Raw genomic sequence first — 13,194 nt, 5'->3', positions numbered from 1 at the left:
TGGGGCATCTCCATTACGTGGAACAGCTGTCACTTAAACTCTCCACCAAAAACAACTTTCATTTCTCGAGTCAACCCGTACGCATTTTACCACAACCCCGTGAAGATCGCCGGTATTCTCGTAATATATAAGAAACATTGAGGATGTTTTAGACATTTCAGTTTACTACCGGTCCACCAGTAAATGCATGCTTGTCTGGTATAGTATGTGCACTCAAACCCAAAGAAAGAGACTGTGTTAGAGAGAGAAATAGAGGAGAGAGAGAGAGAGAGTGTGCTCTCTCTGCAGAACAGAGCAGAGACAAAAGACACCGAAGCCGTGAGGAGTGAGAGAGAGATTTGAGTCTCTTTCTCTCTGCAACTCATCAAATCCTCCAAAATCTGCTCAGAGATTAAAGAAGCTCTTTTGCGCAAAGCAATGTCTGCTAATTTTAGAATTTTATGTCCTTGTTGTTATCGATTTCACGTTTTTTGAGTTTATTCGCTCATTAAAAGCAACAAATCACGGAGGAAAATAAAGCCAGGTGATTACGGAACCCTAGAGAACGGAAGTTTTTTTCGCGGAAAATGGAGGTAAAATACTCGCGATACACTCACTTTGTCGTTAACGCACAGAATACACACACTCACTTTTTGTACGTGTGTATATACATATATATAGGTCACACATATATTCATATCGAAAATAATTGAATGCTATTACAGTTTGTAGCTGGATTTTCCGGCGAAGAAGAGTAAGGCAACCGACGGTCTCAAGTTGACATTGGTGAGCTTACTAGGTTTTTTTATTTTTTAAATTTTAATTTAATTTAATTTGTTTTTATAGTTTGTTCTTGTTGAAGAGATTAATTAAAATCAATATCATTATTTTTTATTATTTTTTGAGAGAAAAAAAAAAAAAGAAAAGAGAAAGAGAGTGAAGAAACGTGAAGGATAATTTTTGAGATTTTGTTGTTTGATTTGGTGAATTTCGTTGCATTTGAATTGAATTCCAGAGTTATCTTCAAAGATCTCGCATTGAATTCAATTTCTTAAAAGATTCTGTGAAGAAGCTTTTGATCTCGCTTGGAATCAAAGATTGTAGTCAGAGTTCCTTTCCGTTACAGTATTGCAAGTGGAGGACTTCACTTTAAGCTTGGACTTTTATGGCAATGTTGAAAAGTTTGGTTTAGTAATTACTAGTACTTGAAGTGGAAAATTCTGAATTTTCCTACATTTTCCTGATAAATTTGTGTTTGTAAAGGAAGAAAACGAAAGGTAAATACCTCCACAGTTGAGAAATTGGATCAAGAGTTGTCAATTAGGTGATTAATCTATTGATCTGAGAAATGTATATGTTGTAGAGTTGAGCAAGGAAGGGTTTTGGTGACCATTGATTGATCTGAGAGGTTAAAGATGGCAACTTGGGAACATTTTGGGGAGATTGCAAATGTGGCCCAGCTCACGGGCATCGACGCCGTGCGACTAATTGGGATGATTGTGCAAGCTGCGAGTACAGCTCGATTGCACAAGAAGAATTGCAGGCAGTTTGCGCAACATCTGAAGCTCATTGGGAACTTGCTTCAGCAGCTCAGGATCTCGGAGCTTAAGAGGTATCCGGAAACCGGAGAGCCACTTGAGCAACTTGAGGATGCATTGAGGAGATCCTACATTTTAGTCAACAGTTGCCAAGACAGGAGCTATCTCTATTTGCTAGCCATGGGATGGAACATCGTGTACCAGTTCAGAAAGGCTCAAAACGAAATTGACCGATACTTGAAGATAATTCCCCTCATCACTCTTGTGGATAATGCTCGATTCAGGGTATTTTAAATATTGCTCTTCTTCTTTCTAATTTTTTATTTTCGGTTGCTATTGCTTTTTCTTACAAGTATATTTTATTAATTTTTTCTAGCATTTGCAAGTTACTCTTGTTTTTTTACTAATTTTTCCCCCAAATTGTTTGAAATCAAGGCACACATGCATGTTTTTATTGATTCGACTTAGTTTTGGAATTTTCCGCAATATTTTTTTTGATTCCCCTCTCAGATATGTTGTTTGCCGCTGAAATTTTATTTTCTTTTACCAACCCTTCACTCCATGTGGAACCTAATATATTACTGCTACGTATCAGACTTGATTTTCCTGCTGATTTAGTTAGTATGTGTTAAGAAAGGGCATTTCCTGATTACCTTAATTGAAGGTGCTGGGAGAGGTAGATTAGGTACAGACTTGACCTTTGACAATAATTGTGTAAAGTGCGCCTTTCAGAATTGAACACCTGTTCTCATGCTTGAGTTTGACAGCTTGAACTTTCATCACTGGTATATTGCTGTCGGGACTAGTTTGTTTCACAGTAGCCAAATTTATTAAAGAAACTGTATATAAAACCTGGCAGTGGTTAAAGCGTTCACGATATGGTCAAAGGTTCCTCATCTTATCTAATGTTCAGTTGATATTTAATGACTGTAAGTTATAATACTTTGATAACTTTTCATGTTTCAGTATGAATGCAAATGGTCTGATACACTAAACCATGAATGTCTTTCATACAAAAGTGTTGTTTTCTGTAGAAAGTGGAAGTTTTATGTGAAGTTCTATTCAGTATTAGGGGAAGAGTATAGCTTGGTGTCACTATACTCAAGAATTAACATTTTGGTCCGTAGCATTGTGGTGCCATATGGTTAGGCTAACCATTCCTTTGCATTGTGACTGGTGAAAGGGAAACAAGCATAAAGGAAATGATCAATAGGAGTTACTAAACACAATCATTTGCACATGCATATATACACAATTTCCATTATTAGTCGCAGACTATATTTCTGTGTGGATATGTGTATTGCACTCTAATAAACACACTCATTAGATATGGTTTGGCCATAATAATACAAAATGAGACAAGGACAGCATTTTTACTCTTAAGTTACAGTTTGCTTGATAACTTATGTGCTAGTCTATCTTGTAACCCTTTTAAAAATTTGATTAATCTTTCCTTCCTCCAATTTGACAGGAAAGATTGGAAGATATTGAAAAGGATCAACGTGAATACACATTGGATGATGAGGATAGGAGGGTGCAAGATGTGATTCTGAAACCAGATCCCTCAAAAAATGACACGATGGTGTTGAAGAAAACTCTTTCTTGTTCCTACCCAAACTTGCCTTTTAATGAGGCACTTCAAAAAGAAAACGAAAAGCTTCAATTAGAACTACAACGCTCACAAGCTAATTTGGATGTGGGCCAATGCGAAGTAATTCAGCATCTGATTGATGTCACAGAAACTGTTGCTACGAATTCTCTACAGATACCAGAGAAAAGTTCACCCATAAGAAATTCCAAGAAGCTGGAGCCTAATTATTCAGATGTCAACAGTGATAAAGAACATTCATACTATGAAAGTGACACTCAGAGAAGTGTAACTCGTTCAACTCAAAGGTTGGTTTTTTTTTTTCTCTTTTGCATAGGAATTTAAATGAAATATGGTTCCTAAATGCACTTCAATTTCGCATGGTGCCAAAACACATGTGGTACATAAAAAGGGTCATTGCCCATCTCCATTAATCAAAGGTGTCCAGGGGTGGATTGGATAATTGCTCAACCTTTGGCATTGTTTGCATGAAGTGGCAACTCTCAGTATTTGAACTTTGAGTCTTCACGCTTGATAGCCTAGCATTTTACCGATGAACCAAGAATGGCCCCTAAATTAAACAGTTCATGTATTGGCTTTATTGTGTTATTCATTGTAATATCTATGCTAACTTGAACAGTTAAATATTAGCTTTATTGTGTAATTCACTGTTCCATCAAGGATTTTGTTTTACCAACTTCCTGGATGCTTCATAGCTTGACTACAAGTTTTATTGTTGTAAATGGTGTGATCTAAATGTGCAGAAATCTGTGTAGTGTCAAGCTATCTCAAGTTTTCAAATGCAGGAATTCTGAAAAATCTTAATCTTGAAAAGTTTTATTATACTTAGTTACGTATATTACACAAAGGATTTCAGCTTTTTATTCCTTACTATTTTCCTGGGAGTTCATGTGAAATGGCCTCTTGAGCTTTCTTGAATGACAATGTGCATGTTATATTTAGTTCCATTGCCCCCATGTGCTGTAAACTTTAGGTTTCTCTGATACTATATAATTATATGCAGAAACACATCTTCAGTTTCATCCGGACATGATCTGCTGTCCAGGAGTGGTTCCCACCAGCATGAAGAATGGCATTCAGATTTACTAGGCTGTTGTTCAGAACCTACTCTGTGTATGTTCTACTATCATATCACTTGATATTCAGTTACAAGACATATTTTGTGCATGTTCTATTATCATATCCCTTGGTATTCAGTTAGTTGATCAGAGTGGTTATAAGTAAACTGCTTTTCGTACTTGTCTTTCATACTTCAAACCTAAGAGTGGCTTTTTTTTTTTTTTTTTTGGTTTTTCCTTCCATCTCTCTGTTGTTGTTATTGTTATTAAATTTATTACAAAAAAATTTAACCTTAACATGTTGTTATCATATTACATCTTACATGCAGACACACATGTAAGATGTAAATCTGGATGTAATTTAAAATCTATATTTGCTTCACCTCCCATGAATTATAGAGAGGAAGGTAGTGATCCTTCTATTTTACTTTTCTTTTACTTCTATCGCAAACACTAGATCATTAGGTTTATTATATGCACACACGTATATCCTTGCTTATTATTATTATATTCTGTTTTTTTTTTTTTTTTTGGGGGAGTGGGGAGAGGAGGTGGTGTTTCGGAGAGTGAGGAGGTATCCATGGGCAGTGAGAGATTGTATGATAGTCATGGAGAGTTTTATTTGTAATAGACCTTTTTTTCTATGGTTTTTACCTAGCCACATTTGGTACAGTGATTCTTAACATATGAATTGATTTTCTTTTTCTGATACTTGTTTGCTAGTTACTTCTTATTGATTAGGTGTAGATTAAGTCTTATTAAAAGTCTGGTTTTGGATTATGATCATGATTTCCACAAATGGAGGCATATTTGTTCCAATCTGAAAGGTGATTAAAGTTTTGGAGGGTGAGGAGGTGTACATGGGCGGGGAGAAATTGTATGATAGTCATGGAGGGTTTTATTTGTAATAGGCCTTTATTTTCTCTGGTTTTTACCTAGCCACATATGGTGAATTGTGTTGGTACGTGATTGTAAATGTGGGATAATTTTTGAATTCATGCCGTTTTCTAGTTACATACAATTGAATGACTACAACATTTCAACTTCTATATTAGTAATTGTTCTGTTCTGTACGTTGAAGTAATCAACTATGGTTTACATTTCATACATGATAATTTGGTTTGTGACTTGGATTCTTTGTTTTCCATCTGATGTAGTTTGTATGAGAAATAGGAATTGAGTGAATTCTGATCATATATATATACATCGAGAGAGAGTGAGAGATGAAAAACAACAAATTGCTCAAACCACCTTGGTCTTCGAACAGTGAAAGGAGAAATAATTCGTTTCGTGATTTTGGTTCAAGACCCAGGCGATGTGGTTTGGGGATTTTGGTTCTTTTCATCAGTTTGGGCAACATGAGTTTTGTTCACTTGAAGATCCAAACATGTCGTTTGGGTAATGTCGTCATTTCACACTATAACTAACAGCTCCATAACGGAATGGTCATAGATGATCAGGTTTATAGTTTAGGGGGTTATTTGTTAGATCAGGGGGTAATTGGGTAATGTGATCAATTTTGATAGTACAGGGGGTTTTGTGATTTTACCCCTTACTATTATTGTGATTATTTGGTGTTATTATTCAAATACAGGTTAAGAAAGAATGAACCCATTTCTACTATGAATTCCATTGTTTAGGTAATAGTGTTTTTGGTTTCGTATGCTATGGGCTTGGGGTTATAATGTAATCTATGCGCATGCTTCATCTAGTGTCATTTTGGCATTCTTGTCTTCTTACATGAACAAATTCTTGATATTATGGAAAATGCGCTTGGATGTTAAGAGTTGACACCTATACTTGAACCTATAGTGTTTTTTTTTTTTACTTGTTGAAGTTTTTTCAGTTTTAGCTCATAGTTGGGAACTTATTTTATTTTATGTATTTGTTTTTTCTTTTTTCATTTTTTTTTTTTGTTTTTTTTTTTTTGTCTACTTTGATGTGAACTGTATGAATCCACTGTAAACTCATTGAAAAATTTGAGCATATGACAGGCACTCATTGGACATGGAATACAGAGCATTAGTTGCTGCCATGGATCATCATGGCCCATGGGAGCATTCTTGCATATGTTGTGTCATTTTCAGCGTTTAATGTGAAGTTTGGTCTTCTTTTATCTCTTTCTTTTTCTTCTGCTACTTTTTTATTTTTTTATTTGTTGGGGGGGGGGGTCTATATCTTTAAGAGATTGTGTTAGTTGGATGGGATACGAAGCATCCATTATTGCTCAATCTTTTGCGGGTTCTGTTCAAATTTGAATCTTGGTTCCACGTCTCCTTTCCACTTCTATAATTCAAAGAAAAAGTAGGCCACTTTTCAATTTTGAATTGCCTCGTGACCAATCTGGTACTGATACACCTACTTGTGGCCTATGCATGGCTTGTATTGGCTCAACCAGGGATCTCAAACCTGTCCATCTTTGGTTGCGTCGTTGTTTTTATACTTTTTTATAATTGACCTGGTAGCCATTGCATGAAACTAGTCATAAAATACGAAAAAAAAAAAAAAAAAAGGTTCTTTCTGTGGTGTTTTTTCTTCTTCTTCATATTCTTTCTTCTTGCTCACTCTGAGGAAGTTGTTTATTGATTATGTGGCTTCTATGGGCTGTTTCCTTCCGGTCCTTTCTAGCTCAGGTCCTCCTGCTTGTGTATTTTTGGCATTTCCCTTCCTGACATTCCGATAACAGCTTTCCTTTATTCTGTATATTTCCAATATTTGCTGCTAATAGACAGTGCTATGTCGAGTAACTGAAATGCTAAGCATGCTATGCTGTTATTACTATATACTTGGTTGTGTTCTAAGCGTCTCATCTGTACTTTGCAGGTTTAAAAACTTTCTTCTATCCTTGTGGCACATTTTCGAAGATTGCTTCTGTGGCGACTAACAGGCATATGTGTAAGTAGCTCCAATTGTTGTTCAAAACTACACTACCTCGTGATTGATTGCATCTAATAAGATTTAGAACCTGGGTGATTGAGTTATATCTCGATGCTTTCATATCTATGCATTCTCGCTCTTGGTTATTAGTTTTTTGGTTTTGTTCAAACTTTGGTATCGAATGTCTATTTGTGAGCTGCTAATAAAACTTGGGAGGAGTTGTACCGTATATTGTTACATACTCTGTATTGTCTAATTCAAATACCGTGTAATACGTGCTTATGTTGATGACTCTGATGAAGCATTTGTTTGTTCGACAATGATGTAAAAATGAACAGTGGTTGAATTTTTACATCATGTTTAGAGTCTGATGGATGTTTATTAGAAAATTTCATTTTTCTTTCCTTTTTCCAGATGTTCCCTGAATTTCAAAGCTCTCCGTGTGCACTCAACCATTGAAAATATTAAAATGCTATTGGTTTTCTTTTATATGTCTGGAAGAGCAGCTGCATAACTGTTTTCAGCCTCTGCTGCAACAGTTTTTGGGGAAATATTTGTAATATTTCACAAATCTTTCTAGGATATTTTCTCCTCTTCCAGATGGAACATATTCACCTTCTTTGCTATTGTTATTATTTTTTTAAGGAAGAATTTCTTGAAAAAAAATTGACCTTTTTTTTGGTAAGAAAAAAATCTCCTGTGAAAATCAAAGCTAGGAATAGCAACCTAATAAGGGAAACCTTTTTTTAGTGAAATAAGCATTGTCCTTTAAATTGTTGAACGAAGTTGTAAACATCTATATTAAAATAACTTTGAAAGTTCTTGCCTGCCAACAGTGTGTCATTGGTGATTGTTTGTAGAATTGGTTAATCAATCTGTGAAGTAAATTTCCCAACCTTTCTTGAACTACCTTAATTGAGCCATACACTATCAGATGTTTTTCGGGAAGGAAACCTCTTTGAGAGGAGAGTAAATGATCCAATTTCCTTCATATTAGAAGATTGTGAGATAGCACATGTAATCCCTCATAGTGCTCCTAAAACTATGGGAGAGTGAGAGTTTTGCAACCATCTCCTAAGTCTAGCGCCATACCCAATATTTCCTGTTCCGGGCCAGCTTTAAATATCTGCTCTCTCCCAACCAAAATAATAGAATTTGAGCTCAAATTGGAATTTATATTTGTAGATGTTCTGATTTAATGGATTCTAATTTAATGGGAGCTGTATCATAATTGGTTTGTAGTGTTGTACTTTTCAATTTCCTCACATCTTTAGCTTCAACTGCAGCATTGCTAAAGTTTTTAAACTTTATTCATGATTTTGGTACTATCTGAAAGCTTACACAAATATTTATTGTCTACGTTCATCAGCTTCAGCAGAAGCCTGTAATGAATTAATGGCTTATTCGTTGATAATGTCATGCTGTTGCTATACTTGCTGCATCCGGAGGAAGCTTCGCAAGACGCTGAATATCACGGTAATTCCCCTACTGCAGCAACGCAATATCTTTATGTACTGGAAACATGAAGTGGACAAGTGGCTTTTACCTTTGTTTTTCCCTTCTGCCGTCATCCCTGTTGTACACGCACCTTGTGTAGTATAATGGATCTAATAAAGATCTGTTTCCTTATTCTACATTTCTAGTGCTAGATCAATAATTGTGCATAATACACTTAACAAATTCATTTTTATTTATTTTTACCTGATTAGATGCTACTTGATCCAACCACTTTGTAAATGCTAGATCAGATTATCCAAAAGCAATTTTTTATCCAATCATGCAGATAAATTAGATGCAATGCATTTACAAGCCAGCTGTACATAATATGTTGCTACTAGTGGTCACGTTTTGGATTTGAGGTTTCCCAACAGATAGCAATTACAGCTAGTTTTAATGTTTATGCTGTTTATATTTGGCAGGGAGGTTTATTTGATGATTTTCTCTCACACTTGATGTGTTGCTGTTGCGCCCTTGTCCAAGAATGGCGAGAAGTCGAGATGCGTGGGGTTTATGGTACGTCCAAGAGATCTATCTTAAGTTTATTGAAACACCTAAAATGCTCCTCTATCTTACCAAAAAATTCTACTGTGCCTAGTACCAAGAGATTTTTAATTATATACAACATGCGTACACATTTGTGATGTGATGTAAAATTCATCTTGCAGGTCCTGATAAGACGAAAACAAGCCCTCCACCCTCTCAATACATGGAGTCCTAAGTGATAGGATGAAAGAAATTGTTATAGTTGTTTAAAGATTTGAAATATACTTTGAAGCCTTGCATAGAGATAGTGGCTAGATGCAATTGTTACTTTGCATCATGTGTTTGTGTTGTTTTGTGCCATTAGCTCACCTATTATGTAAAGTTGCTTTCTATATCTTCCATATTAAAGCATGTGTATCATAGATAGCCTTTTCAATTATAGTTTTCTTTCACTTTAATTAATGCCAAAAGATGTCATTTCCAAATTTTATACTGTGTTAGTTGCTTAGGATATGCTTCAGTCATTTAAGTGAGAAAGTAGTGGCATTTTGGTCATTTTAATAATTGCGGTTATCTTAAACTTCATTTGACAGGGGAGGATAGGTCAAATAGATTGGAAGAAAAAGTACTATTCTCTTTATTAGGTAAGTACGTATATTTGCCCACCTTCAAATTCCACACAAGGGTGAAAGCGCGTAATGCGTTAGCCTTAATATTTAAAAGCACACAATAGATTAATGATTGTGTGTTGGTGAAATTTACGCGATATAATACGACACCGTTTTCCTACAAAGAAAAGAGTAGAAGATCGATAAATCTTGACATTACCGATGTGGTGCCTGCTAAGAGTTCTCTGACGATCAAGTCAGTCACCGAAGGTTTAAAACAAAGGCAGGAATTTAATAATAATTTTTGTCATAGATTATTTCCTAGTCGTCTTTCTCTTTATCGTCATTTCCCTTATTTTTGATAAGGGAATATCATAATTCTTATCCCATGGAACTTATCATATAAAAATCTTATCCTTGATAAGATTTGTCATTATTCCATAGAACTTATTCAATGGAAATCGTTATCTTGATAACGAAATATTATCTTTCGAAAGTAGAAGAGATTTGGCGGCTGGTCAATACTTAGTTGTCTCTATCGTTAGGTCAAGATAGGTTAGGTTTATTTTTCCCTATCAGTTGCCCCCCATTCCCAAGCTTGCTCGTCTAGCTTTGGGCACTGTTCATTGAATAGTAGAATTATTATTATTATTTTTTTACCTTTGGATACTCTTCCCTTGGGTAATGTTCCCGTGGATACTCTGTCTTTGAGTAATGTTGGTACTCTGCAATTGGGTAATGTTCCCTTGGGTATTCTGCCATTGGGTAATGTTCCCTTGGGTAATCTTCCCTTGGGTACTCTTCCCTCAGGTAATGTTCCTGTGGGTACTCTCAAGTCTACCCTATTCTAAGGTAGCATTCACTAATTTTTTTTTCTTCTTGAAATCAATCTTATTAAATTGATTTATATAATTTTCTTTCTTAAATTAGCAAGAAATTATCCAATCTTGAATCATAACCCTTAAACATAAATAAAGGCAACTTATGTTTGCCTACCCGAATACCAAGAGCTTGCCCCTTATCCTTCTTCTACCCTAATGGTAAAATACCCTTCATGACTTTATAAAGCCAATCACACGATAATACCAATGCTGCTTTCATGGGTACAAAAAATATATATCTAATCCAATGGTTCGTTCTAATAATAACTTTATCAAATCCCCAAACTCTCGAAAAATGCTCCACACACATCTCTTTCTGAGATATACATAAAGCTAACTATATGTAAGTCAAATAGCTCTCATCCTTTTAATATCATTCGTTATACTTCTAGCAAATAATATCTCTTTCACATGACTACTCATCTTTGAGACTCAGCATCTTTTTTTTTTGGATACTACGCAATCTCCTCTATTAGAATCTTTGATCTCTAATTCTAAATTCTAGATTCTTCCTTAATAGAGAAATCGAATACAACTCGAATATGAATCGAATACGTATTCTCTTACTTCATCAGACCTCCTCTTTTTTATAATGTCAGCCATTTTATAATTACAGAATTTAATAGACATCAACTCGTTCTAACGGACCGTAGATAGAATACAACGAATCCTATTATGGGCTCTAAGTATCAAGAGACGCAACGCGGAATCCACATAACGAAAGACACCCTAGGGACTTGAACCTGGAATGCTCTGATACCAACTGTGATACCCTTGAATTTCCACATGTAGGTTGGCCAGGCTCACACCCGAAAATACGGGAATATCAAAACAATTTAGTATTTAAGCGAACATAGAATACAAGAAGAATAAAAAGAATGAATAAATCGCTGAGTGAAATTCTATTAATAAAATAAAACCTCATTTACAAAAATAAATTACATAAATTTAAAATTCTAAAATACAACTCGAAAATCCTATAAGTCAAGGACCCCTAAATCATAAACTATTAATTCACCAAACATCTAACAATAAATAACAATACTAAAAAGTAAACAAGATGAGTAGATGAATAACAGTCTCCCAACTGCGGATCCTCAGCCTCGAGACTGAAACTTCTAATAACCTGAAAAATAAATAGTGGGTTAGACCCACGAGTAAGTTCCCTCTACCAAGCCTCTGAAAACCAATAAATAAAACATCTCTAACCAAAATCATCCTAATTGAAGCTTTAACCTTTAATATAAGATGATACATATATATTATATATATAAATATATAAAGAATATGTTCATTAATATATTCTTTGAAATCCAAGACCATAAACAATGATAAGACTACCTCCATATTTAAACTAACCATCAAGTACATTCCACTTTTAAGAGAAAACTCATTTAAACCTAAATTCCATATTTAAATAGTTATTTAACGATTTAAATAATAAATAATAATCTAAGACATATTTTTCTTTAATTCAAATCCCAATACCCACCAATGTATGATTTTATTTATAAATATCACCTAATAAAGATTTATATTTTGGCAACTCACCATGCCTTCACTAATATTATTTTATTAATATTATAAAATAATATATTATCCTTTAAACATTAGTTTATTATAATATAAGAATATTTATTACCTCCAACTTATAAACACAATATCCATAGATGTATATTTAATCATCTAACTTACTTAGCAATTTATTTATAATTTGGCAAATCATCCATGCATCCACAAATATTTATTTATGTTTTGGTAATCAACCATGTCTCTAGAAGTATATTTATTTATATGATAGTAACTCAACCATGCCTCTACAAGTAATACATTTATACTTTGGCAAATCAACCATGCCTATTAAATGACAATCTATTTATGTCTTGGCAACTCATCCATACCTCCAAAAGTATGTTTTTATCCATACTATTAATTAGCAATTCATCAATGTTTCCCATGTATGTATTTTATTCATACAATTAATAAGACAATTTATTTATGCCTTTAGCAACTCATCCATACTTCCAATTTAACCATGTACCAAAACTTTACAACTAACTATGAAATAAATCATACATAGGCACTCCATACAAGTTATAAGCATATAATTAATTTGAATAAACAACCTATTATGATTTCATCAACACCACCATCATATATATAAACATGATAAATATCAATGAACAACTTATTAGTTGATTAGGTTATATTTATTTATTTATGCGTGCCAGTATAATACATAGGCGTATATAACATTTAAGTTACACAATTTAGCAATGTCCAAATAACACATTAAATATAAATATTAAGAATTATTTGGTCAACACCCAATCAATACAAATTATCCAAATTGGTTAAAACAATTATGGGATAAGATATATAAATATATACAAAATTCGTACTGTCTTCCAATCCAGTTTTGATAAGGTAAACATTCGTTTCACGAAATTTTCGTGAAATACAAAATTATAGATAATCGAATTTCCATTCAACCATGAGGAGTTTGAGCCGTTTTGACACTCGAGGAAAGAGATATAGACAGAATACTAAAACAGGAATTGGAGAAAGTTTCCTAATTGAAGAAAGATTCTTCCTTTTCTTCTAATCAATTTCTTCACATTAATTTATCCTATGTTTAGGTGATTAACATGCCAATTTAAT

General features: G+C 34.1%; 1 protein-coding gene across 2 annotated transcripts; it reads left to right on the top strand.

Annotated features, from left to right (window-relative positions):
• Positions 1–216: 216 nt before the first annotated feature.
• LOC132266556 (protein MID1-COMPLEMENTING ACTIVITY 1) lies at positions 217–9,502 on the top strand. 2 transcript variants are annotated; one of them, XM_059767460.1, is made up of 10 exons: positions 217–572; positions 705–765; positions 995–1,256; positions 1,343–1,802; positions 2,989–3,413; positions 4,130–4,239; positions 7,008–7,079; positions 8,431–8,537; positions 8,981–9,074; positions 9,227–9,502. In XM_059767460.1, exons 4-10 carry the CDS (start codon positions 1,395–1,397, stop codon positions 9,277–9,279), a joined length of 1,269 nt encoding a protein of 422 aa, XP_059623443.1. In that variant the 5' UTR covers positions 217–572; positions 705–765; positions 995–1,256; positions 1,343–1,394; the 3' UTR covers positions 9,280–9,502. The 2 variants fall into 2 exon arrangements, with proteins under 2 accessions (XP_059623443.1, XP_059623444.1); XM_059767461.1 differs by lacking the exon at positions 995–1,256.
• The last annotated feature ends 3,692 nt before the right edge of the window (positions 9,503–13,194 follow it).

The sequence above is a fragment of the Cornus florida genome, unplaced genomic scaffold (assembly GCF_030987335.1).
Source record: "Cornus florida cultivar Cherokee Brave unplaced genomic scaffold, ASM3098733v1 CherokeeBrave_3.0.0_Hap2_Chr07, whole genome shotgun sequence".
Classification (NCBI taxonomy): Eukaryota; Viridiplantae; Streptophyta; class Magnoliopsida; order Cornales; family Cornaceae; genus Cornus; species Cornus florida.
This window is presented reverse-complemented; position numbering and strand designations above follow the sequence as displayed.